The 11,625-nt window shown below is 39.2% G+C and overlaps 1 protein-coding gene across 1 annotated transcript; it reads left to right on the top strand.

Moving 5' to 3' along the window:
• Positions 1–10,024: 10,024 nt before the first annotated feature.
• Positions 10,025–10,752, top strand: LOC149254795 (uncharacterized). Its single transcript, XM_089457112.1, has one exon. It carries the CDS (start codon positions 10,141–10,143, stop codon positions 10,372–10,374), a length of 234 nt encoding a protein of 77 aa, XP_089313238.1. The 5' UTR covers positions 10,025–10,140; the 3' UTR covers positions 10,375–10,752.
• The last annotated feature ends 873 nt before the right edge of the window (positions 10,753–11,625 follow it).

Raw genomic sequence — 11,625 nt, 5'->3', positions numbered from 1 at the left:
TTTGATAATTCTATATCCTAAAGAAGTATTGTCTCTGATAGTTTGTTGTTTGACTGTCCATTCGATTTATCATCTTCATTTTTCCGGAAGTGTTTCTTTGAAGTTGCTTATTTAATGTTGGAGTGTTGCACAAAACTTTTTTCTCATACTGATGTGAAATATCATTGTCTCCCTTGACAACTTTTACAAAAGTAATTGCCTTTTGTCCTCTACCTTGGATTCACTTGATTCTCTAATCCAGATTTAGACAGGAACACAACAAATTACAAATATAACCATAAACACACAGATGCAGTGGAAATAATACTTCATTTCATTAATGTAAAATACTGAAATATGCTTACAAACAAGAATGGAAATAAACTAGCTAGGGCGATGGTAGTTTATCTCTAAGAAGAGATGTGGTAGCTACATGCCTCTAAACTACCTTAAAATGAGGCTCAAGGGCCTTTTTATTATTGAACAATAAGAGCAAACCCTAAACAACCAAAACCCTAACCCGAGGAGATGTAACATTAAGAGTTTTTGGGCCTTGTTGGGGTGAGTTGGATAGCCAACTTCCTGTGGTCGCGGCTTGGTCATATTATTTCCGTTTGACGCACATGATAGCCCATTGGAAATATATCTTCGAGGACTACGACGGAAAAGATGAATTTAGATGCCTAATCGCTAACGGTAAATTTCCAAAAAAAGTCATTTAGGGCCTCAAAACGGCTCTGGAAGTTTAGGATCCAAAAAACTACTAAAAATAGTAAACTATGCTACAACTAAGGAAACTAAAAAATTGAAAGAAACATGATGGGGGTCTAAGTGGAATTGGTGGGTGGCCACCAATATCCACCTGGATCATTCTTCCCCCCCTAGAAAGCAATGGTCCCCATTGCGTTGAGTTCCTCCATGAGATGAGGGAACTTCTGCTGAACTTGGTCCCTGGTGAGCCACTTGCCCTGGTGAAGGAGTTGGCCTGCTTTGACAACTAGATACATTTGGATTTTCTTCTAGCGAGTGTGCTTGATATGTGTGTCCATGATCTGATTAGTTGCAGCTTGTTCCATGCAATCTAGATTTAACTTTGTGGGTGTGAGTTGTTCTGCAATGTCGGATGTGTCTAGTAATGGTGGAAAGTATGGCCGAAGGCAGTCCAAGGAATGGGGGAATGTTGAGCTCAAATGAATTGTCTTCCATAGCCTTGGTAATGGTGTAAGGACCATATTGGAGTGGTCTAAGTTTCCGATAGGCTCTGATAATGCATTCCTTTTGTAAATGCAACTAGACTTTGTCGCCCACCTGAAACTTGTGTGGCACCCGATGTTGATCATGTCGCTGCTTGTACTTGGCATTTGATTTCTCTAGAATTTCATGGACCTATTGGCGAATATGTTGGATGCACTCAATGAAGTTGTTTTCCTTATCTGTTTCAAACTGGACATGAGCCGAATCTGCATGAGTTGCTGCAAATGGCATGTCCACATCAATGGGACATAGTGGCTGGAATCCCAAGCCCACCTGATAAGGACTGTGACCAGTTGAGCTATGGAGATCCCGGTTGTAGCTGTGTTGAACATAGGGGAGGCTCTCGTCCCATGTGCGTGGATGCTTTGAGTTGTACATGCACAGAATGTGTACGATCATCCTGTTGACAACCTCTGTCTAGCTATCAGTTTGAGGATGGAAGGATGTGGACTTAGTGAGTTTGGTGTCCAGCCTCGACTAGAGACTGGACCAAAATGTACTGAGGAACTAGCTGTCCCGATACGAGATGATAGACTGTGGGATCCCAAAGTGTACCCACACTCGTTCAAAGAAGAGTTTAGCAGTGGCTTCTACTGTGATATTCTTCTTGCAGGCCGCCATAATGGCCATCTACGAGAACCTGTCGACGACCATAAAAACACAGTCATTTCCATGCTTAGTGGAAGGAAGTTCTGACATGTAATCCATGGAGATGGATTTCCAAGGTCAACTAGGGGTAGGAAACGGGGTAGAGAGTCCTTGCTTCTTGATGGTCGGTTTGGCAATGGCACAGGAAGTGCATGATTTGATGTACTTCCCGACATCCTGTCAAAGATTCGACCAATAGAAATATTTCTGTAGTACTGCCACCATTTTGTTGACCCCAAAATGCCCAGCAGCTTGACTATAGTGTGCTTCCAAAATCATCTTGGCACACTCGCTTGAAGGAACACAAAGGTGACCCAGGTGGCATAACAGGGCATCCTGGAGGTGAAAATTTGGAACATGCTGACCCTCCAAGAGTGTCTGGTATGTGTGGCCGAATTCTAGGTCATTTTTGTAGAGAAGTGGCCAATCAGAAGTCTCGTGCCCACAAGAGTTGAGCACGGTGGTTAATGCCATGATCAGTGGTCAACTAAGGCAATCTGCAACATTATTGGTGCTGCCCTTTTTATACTTGATATTCAAATGGAACTATTGTAGGTATGTGGATCACTTCTGATGGCGATCATTCTGCAATTTCCCTTGGGTCTGTATGAACTGCAGGGGTTAGTGGTCTATGTGGATGATTGTTTCCTTCCCCAAAATGAAATGCTTCCATTGTCGGCAGGCCTGCACAATGGAATACATCTCTTTGTCATAAGTGGGATACTTTCGGACTGTGTCTGAAAGTGTCTCACTGTGATATGCCACTAGATTCCCGTGTTGAGTAAGGACTGCCCCAATAGCATAGTCAGAGGCATCTATATCGACTTCAAATGGTTGTTGCAAGTCTGGTAATGCGAGCACTGGTGCCGAGCAGAGGTGATCTTTCAACTCTATGAATGCCTTCTGTTGAGATTCAGACCAAAAGAATTTTTCTTTCGCTCCTCCCTTGGTGACTTGACTCAAGGGCCAAATGATATGAGAAATACCAACACGAACCTGCGGTAGAAGTTAGAAAGACCTAGAAAGCTGCGAAGCTCTATCAGAGTGGTTGGAGATGGGAAATCCTGAATGACTTGGATCTTGGTTGGATGCACATGCACCCCCTGTTCATCAATAATGTATCCCAGATACTGAACCTGGGTCATGCCAAAAGTGCATTTATCCAAATTGGCACATAACTTGTGTTGCCATAGTGTTTGGAGAACCTAGCGGATGTGGTGTAGGTGCTCTTCCCAACTCTGGCTGAAGATCAAGATGTCATCCAAGTATACCACTACAAATGAGTTGGTGAATGGCTACAAGATGTCATCCATTACCGTCATGAAGGTTGCAAGAGCATTTGTTAATCCAAAAGGTATAACCAACCATTCGAAAAGGCCCTCCTTGGCTTTGAAGGCAGTCTTCCTCACATCGAAGGGTTCGATTGGTACCTGGTGATATCCTGACTTCAAATCGATCTTGCTAAAATATTTTTCCCCCCTCAGTTGGTCCAGGAGGTCATCAATCCATGGGATCGGGTACCTATTATGGACAGTGATCTTGTTCAGCGCCCAATACTCCATACAGAGTCTCCAAGTCCCATCCTTCTTCTGTACCAACACAATCGGGCTCCCACAGGGTGATGAACTCGGATTGATGTGACCTTTTTGCAGCAGCTCCTGAATCTGCCTCTTGATTTCATCGTTTTATAGAACGGAGCGCCGATACCTTGGTCCATTGGGCAGTGGTGCACCTGGGGTCAGATCGATGGAGTGCTTGACCTAACAGCGTAGAGGAACGCCTGCAGGGGAGGTGAAGATGTCCTCATACTCCTCCACGACCTTGTTTATCTGTAGTTGTCGTGCGGAGGGGCCCTGTTTGGAGGTCATGGCCACCATCTTCTTCTTTCCTTGAGGGCGTATCATGAGGAAAACAAATTTCCCAGTTTTGGAAATGATCTTACTGCATTATTTTGCAGTAACCAACGAGATGGCGGTAGGCGGCGCTACCTCTGGTATCCTGTACAACTTATTTACCAAAGTAACAATAAAAGCACAGGGCCTTGATTCATACACAGCATGTCGCTTCCATAAGTATGGTTGTTCTAATAATACATCACAAACTTCAAGGGGAGCAATGTCACACAATACCTCATCCATGAAGGGCTTGATGTTGTATGGAAGGTGACACTGCTAGCTCACGCGAAGATCCCGTCCTTTGTGAAGCCACTCGATGGTGTACGGTTGTGGATGTGTGGTTGGTAAGCCTAGCTGCTTCACTAGCTTTGCCAAAATGACGTTCTTTTGGCTCCCACTGTCGACAATGAATTATAGTGGGGAGCCCTTTACCCACATTTGGGCGTGGAAGAGACGCTCCTCCTCCTCTAGATCTTCGAGTTCCTCCTTCTGGATCTTCCTGGTGGCAATGGTGGGATTGGGCTCCGCATCGATAATCTGCTTCCCTTTATCATTCCCCTTGTCGGATTCTAACTCAGAGTTGGAACATGCATATGATTCTGAAACCTTTAGCTTGCCCACTAGTGACATCTTGGCCCGACACTCACTTATGTTGTGAGTGGAGCTCTTATGGAACTCACATCACTTTCCCGTGTCCTTTTTCGGCTTCGCAGCATTGTTATTTGCTTGTAGCTTTGGCGGGTTGTCTTGGGCCGCCCCGCCTTAGCTTTGTCCTTTGTTCTCAGGTTTGGGGACACCTTTCCCTTGCTTCGGATTCGCAGATCCAAAGTCTCACTTCTTCTATTTAAACTTTTGCTCGACCTTGATGGCATATCGGTATGCTGTGCCGAGTGAGGAGATGTTCAAGAATTCTATTTCTTCCTAGATGTACTTGTGCAAGCAGCTGCGATATTTGAGTACCAAATGGTGCTTCGTATCCTTGATACCCAACTTTGTGCAAAGGGTATGGAAAATATTGGTAAACTCCAGCACGTCTTGGTCCCTTCCCTGCCGCAACATGGTCCACTTTATGTATTGATCCTCATAGCTTCCAATAGGGTATTACTACTCCTTGATGGCATCCCAGAATGAATTCCAAGTGGGTGCGGCTGAAAATAGTGAGCCTGCACTTTCATCCTTCTGCTCGTAGTGGGTTTCCCACCAATCCTTGACATGGGGGGCTGCTTTGAGAAGAGCGAAAATAATCTTTTCCCGACTAGAAAAATCATGAACAGAAAAATAACCCTCTAGCAGATTTAACCATTTATCGACGACATCTATGTCTATCTGACCCTCGAATATGGGGATTTCAAAATTAACTTGTACCTTAAACAATGTGGTTTTTCTAGACTAGCTATTGGATGTTGATGTATCATCCCTGGTTAGCCACTTAAGGATCTGGGCAAAACTATCCATCATCACGTTCCTTTGTCGCTCGAGGGCTTCTTCGAGAAAGATTTTGATAGGATCTCCTGCCCCCTTGTCTCTCTTTTCATTTTCCATGGGAGGCCGTCGGGATTTGCGAGGCTGGTCTTGCAAAGGTTCGACCAGTTCAAGCCCTAACTCCTTATATCCTGACCTCGTTGGGGACATGCAATGAAAAACAGAGAAAAAAAGCAAACCGTTCTTATACCACTAATCCGAATTTAAAGAGGAACATAACAAATTACAGAGATAACTATAAACGCAGAGATGCAGTGGAAATAATATATCATTTCATTAATGTAAAATACTAAAATATGCTTACAAACAGGAATGGAAATAAACCAGCTAGGGCGATGGTAGCTTATCTCTGAGAAGAGATGTGGCAGCTACATGCCTCTGAATTGCCTTACAATGAGGCTCAAGGGCCTGTTTATTATTGAACAATAAGAGCAAACCCTAAACAACCAAAACCCTAACCCGAAGAAATGTAACACCAAGAGTTTATGGGCCCCGTTGGGGTGAGTTGGACAACCAACTTCTCGGGGTTGCAACTTGGTCATATTATCTCCATTTGACGCACATGATAGCCCGTTGAAAATATTTCTCCGAGGACTACAACGAAAAGATTATTTTAGACAAAAAGTTGCTGGCAGTAGACTTCCAAAAAAACGTCGTTTAGGGCCTCAAAACGACTCCGGAAGTTTAGGACCTGAAAAAACTGCTAAAAATAGTAAACAGTGCTACAATTAAGGAAACTAAAAAACTGAAAGAAGCAATGGTGGGGGTCCAAGTGGAATTGGTGGGTGGCCACCAATGTCGACCTGGATCATTCTCCTTCATAGCCTAACCCAACCTTCATGAGTGGAGACCTCTGAGCATTTCATATCACATTCAATTTTTCAGGTCCTTTTATATGTTGAATATTAGTTTAAATCAATTTGTGTCTTCTCTATCCCCCTTTTTCAAACTTGCCACCTCTTCTTCTAATCTTTCACACTCCTAACTATTCTCTATTATTTGTTGCATCAGAATTTCTTCCACCTTCTTTACTTCTTCAAGTTCAAATTTCAACCTAATAATTTCTTCTAAATTTGATTCTTCTTTGAACTATTTCAATAAGATCTCTTTATTCTTTCTATTCTTTTGTTTAATCTTGTTTATTTCATTCAATGCAATGATTACCTCCCCCTTAAGATCTACCTCACCTTCCTCTTCCTCACAATATTTTTCAAGTTCTTCCAAGGCCATCAAAATGAATTCATTGGTTCCATCTTCACTAGAGGATTCATTAGAAATTTCATATACACTACTATATTCTTGAGCATAGAAGCTATTCCATTTGAACTTTTTCTCTTTCTGCATTTTATTAGACTTGTTCTTTTCTTTCCCGTTAGGCTGATTTTATTCTTTCTTATAAGGACATTTGGAAGCACAATGGCTCACTCTTCCATAATTAAAACACTTAATTGGAAGTTTTCCTTTGTACTTACTTATACCTTTCTTCAAACTTCTCACGATTTTCCTTCTTCTTCATCAGAACCTGAGCATGAACATTCCTTTTGTTCTATAGACTTTCCTAGCTTAAAAGTTGCATTTCTAGTGACTGTCTTTCCTTTTGGAATTCTCATATCATATGCTATCAAGGTACTAAGTAGTTGATTATTGTTGAAAGTCTCAAATTTTGTTGTCTCTTCTACAGTTGAAACCTTAGGAATTGACTTAGAAGGTAATGACCTCAATATTTTTTTGAACTATTACACTTTCTTTGATTGTTTTTCCTAGACTCATCACGACATTTATGATTTCACCAACTCTTAAAAAGAACTTAGAAATATCTTCATCTTCATTTTTTTTTAAAGTCTCAAACTGTGTTCTGTATACTTGTAATTTAGACATCTTTACCTTTTTATCTCCTTCATGAATATTTTCCAATTTAACCCAGATATCTTTAGTTATCTAACAATGCATTACTTTAATATTCAAATTCACAAAATCCACTCAAAAGTGCATTCATAGCTTTTGCATTAGCTATAAAATCTAGTTTGGAATCTTTGTCACTAGTCGCTCCCTTTGGTTCTTCATACCCTATGATCACAGTAGCCCAAACTTCTACTCCAAGAGACAATAAATATGTCTTCATTCTCACTTTCGAGAAGGCATAGTTTGTACTATTAAATAGGGGGGCCTTATTTGTTGAGCATCCTTCCTGAATGGCCATTCTACTCACTTAGGATGTCCTTTCAATTTCTATACTCATACTCAAGGAATTGACTCTAATACCAATTGATATTTGTGTTTGGAAATTACTGAGAGGGGGGTTGAATCAGTAATTTTAAAATATAAATTTTGCTCAACTTAGATTTCTTCTTATGCAGCTAATGATTTATGTATGTGCTCAATTATTAATGGTTTCCTTTTGCAGCTACCAAAGAGAGATATTTTTAGATGTACTTATTCAAAATTCAATACCATTCACACAATATTCAAGAAACAGCACATTGAGACACCAGTCATAAGTGGAAACCCATAAGGGAGAAAACCACAATTTTTTGGTTGAAATCGATGTGAAAGAAAGCTCCTACTTCCTCATTATATCGTATTTTTGTAGGCTCTAACCTACAAGACGCTCCTACCTCCAAGGAAGCTCCAACTCCCACAAATTCTATGAAGGCTACGACCCATAGGAGGCTCCTACCTCAACAGGCTACAACTTGCTTTTTCTTTTTTTTTTAGCAAGCTACAACTTGAAAAGAGAATGAAATCTCTCAATCACAATACCAAGTCAAGTGTTATGGTTACCTAATATTAATTTATGCCGTCAAGTCTGTTGCACATCTTCCCTGCTTCTTTTCTTTAATTTTGTTCCTCCTCAGCTGTTCCTCATGAACATTTTCATACAAACTGCTTAACTCCAAAAGGTTTCATTTCTCATCCAAAAATACAGAATACGAAATTTCTCGTTCCTCATGATTTTTTGTATTCTTTGCAATAATACAGAATGTGGAAATATCTCTTGGTATTCTAAAACTATTTACTACCCATCTCTTCATTTTCAAATCTGATTAAAAAAAAAAAAACAACAACAACACTGAATTTTGTAATATAAAATGGAGCTGAAATAATATATCTCAACAACAATTATTACAGGGACACATCATATTTGTATTGGCTACATTTTCCAAACTTTTACCATACAATTTTCTTGTTTAATGGAAGCATATCAAGAAGATTTGCACCAATATCCATCTAACGTTCAACATAAACCAACCTTTACATAATATCATCATCAGTTGACATTACCAACAATATATATATGTGTGTTTGTGTGTGTGTGAGTGTGTGTGTGTGTGTGTTACGTAGAAAATACCTACATATTCCATATGAGGAATATACATGTTCGCAGTATTTATTCTCAACAACAAGAATCAAAGAAATTACATCAAACCTCATCATGTCACTGTGGGGATTGAACTTGGGTGAGTAGGATAATAATCATTCCTCCCAACTGCCAGAGATAAAGCTAATGGACAATATTTGTGTGTGTGTGTGTGTGGATAGTTTATTGTGTATTCTTTTTCTACTTCTAATTATATGATATTTGTAGTTGCTACACCTAAATAGTAGAACCTAAACACTGATCAATGACATAATAGTAGAAGAATCCTACTTGTTTGGTGTATCGTGCACCCAAGTATGGTGGAGGGAGAAGCTTATCAATTAAAATGATCTCTCCTTGAAAAAATAGCCACATGTTCTCTGTCCATGTTATAGATGTTTTTAGTATGAATATGGTTTTAGTTTGTGTATAATTGTAACCATCATTTAATGTTTATATAAGTTGTTATGTTATCTTCTAATGAACCATGTCCAATTAGGATGGATAGTTCACCCCTTTCCAAGGGTTCATGTGTCAAATTAAATCTTATTTAAATGTAAATTTCATTATCTTATTTTAGTTGATCTTCATATTTTTGTCTTAATACAATATTATAAATGTATATCTATGGGTGCTCATTGATTTCTAAATTCACATTATCAGTAACATACCTTGAAAACTAACCCCCACTTTTTACCCAAGTTCAATCTTTGACCACATTTCCCAACTCTAATAATACCCTTCCACCCCTTGGGGTACTTCCATCCCTTATAAAACGTGGAAATTTATCATCATCTTTTTCCATTCCATTCATCCATAGTAGCTATTGTTGTACACCACCTACCCACGAAGATACAAAATCATATTAAAATTGTGATCTATTGGTGTACACCACCTACCCACGAAGATAGAAAATCATATTAAAATAGTGATCTTATTTTTAAAACGCACTAAAGTATTAGTCTATTTAATAAATAAACGTTTAAAACATTTATACGATCGCAAAGTATATCTCTAATTATTTTATTATTATTATATATATTAGAATTTTGGTTTAACACGATAAATTAAAAAAAGTTAGTAATTTACATGTTATTTGATGATTACATTTCAAAGTATCAACACATATCGCTGCCACGTTATTAATGTTAAGAAAGAATATGGTTATCATATGCGAACTTATGGACTCAGTGATGCCGTAAATGCAATGCAGGAAGGTTCGGCCAACGAACGGGCAAGAAACGTTTCCTTAGCTTTCTTCTCTGTTCATGAATTGAATGAAAAGTAGTTGCCAACTGTCTAAATTCATTGCACAACGCATCACGGGCCACAGTGAGCGTCGTGAAAATCACAACTCGAGATTATCTCATAGTTTTCTGATTTGCGTGCTCTGCAAGTAGGGTTCTGCTATTAAACTAACTTGAACTCTCCTTGATTTGCAGTTTGCAAAGAAGTTATCTTTAGGGTTTCGCTAAGTTTGGTGTTTCTGATTTCGACATCGTTTTCTCCAGAAAGAGTTTGGTAATGGCGATTCCGAAATTGGTAGCAGCCGGCAAAGGGCAGTGGATGGAAATCGCTCCTTTCCGGAAGGAATGTGTGGTGAAACGGCGCCCTCCCGGTAAAAGGCTGCTGACGATCACAGAGGGGCGGAGTCTGAGCAATGGCGAGCTCATGGATGGCCTTCACCCTTCTTTTCCTGCGGTCTCTAACTTCGAAGCAAATGGCGATGATGGAAGATTCTCGTCGGCAGAATGCTGAATATTTTTTATGCTCAGGGGAAAATAAATCTTCTTGGGATTTTTGTATGTGAGAGAGTTGTTATGTGAAACGAAACGTTAATTGTACGATCCATCTGTTAAAATATATATGGTTCTGCAATTACAAGAATTTGTATTATAATCACACCTTTTCTAAAGGTTTAATTGAAAATTTACAAATATTTTTCAGATTTGTGTCGGTAATTTTCGATTTCTCAGTGAAATATTGTTTGAGATGTGACACTGCGACATATTTCTATAATGGAATGTAAAAATGAGGAAATGAATGTGTATGAACACGAAGCATAAGTAGTGTAGCCTGCAAGGAGAAGTGGACAAGGTGTCCTGTTGTGTTCCAGAGGGCAACTTGGACCCTTCATTTTTGAGCATGTAATATCTGATTGAGATATTGATAATATCTGATGATAATATCTGAAAAGTGTGCAGGACTTCTTCCCTCCCAATTTCTAGTTTTTAGTTTCATAGTTCTCTCTGTTTTTATTTCTGTGCTATATAAGATGCTAGTAGCTATGAATTATATGCTATGTGTTTTGGTTGAACAGGCTTCATCTCAATCTCTCGGCTTACTTCGGATTGCATACAGTTTCTCTTTGTCCATACAGGCGGAGGACCTTTATACTGATCCTGCTTTTGTATATGGTCTCATTTCGACGTTTGTTGTTTTCTTTTTTTCTCTATCGTCACGGTTTCTCAAGCCTGATCTAGCTATATCAGTATATGGCTTCACTAATGTTACAATTTCATTCATTATCTTTAGAACATATACTATCTCCTGACTGAATGTACATTTTAAACTCTTTTATATTTTTCATATAAATAATATTATGCTTTTTCTACCCTGGAAAATATCTGAAAGTGTGTTCTTTTGATTATCAGAGTTCGTTTACTATTTTTATTCGAAATAAATTTCGATATATGCATAAATAAGCCTAGACCCACTATATCCATATCCCTTCATTGATGGATACATTCACTTGGGTTATCAAACCCCAAAATCCTTGATGGAAGCATTTGCACATCTCCAGCAATAAAATCAAACGTCAGTTTTGGCTTGCAAACGCTTTAATATAAACATAAATTTTGGCTTGCAAACGCTTTAATGCCAAACATAAGTTTTGCATGTCAAATGCCCCATAAGCATTGTGAACCGTGATTATTAGTCTGGTGAGAAATCATGAGTTTTGTATTCGTAAGGTACATATAACTCCAAAACCCTCAATGGAGACATTTG

Source organism: Pinus tabuliformis, chromosome 7 (assembly GCF_031772625.1).
Source record: "Pinus tabuliformis cultivar Carrire ecotype Pingquan chromosome 7, CPIR1, whole genome shotgun sequence".
NCBI lineage: Eukaryota > Viridiplantae > Streptophyta > Pinopsida > Pinales > Pinaceae > Pinus > Pinus tabuliformis.
Note: the sequence above shows the minus strand (reverse complement) of the source record. Positions and strands in the feature narration are given on the sequence as shown.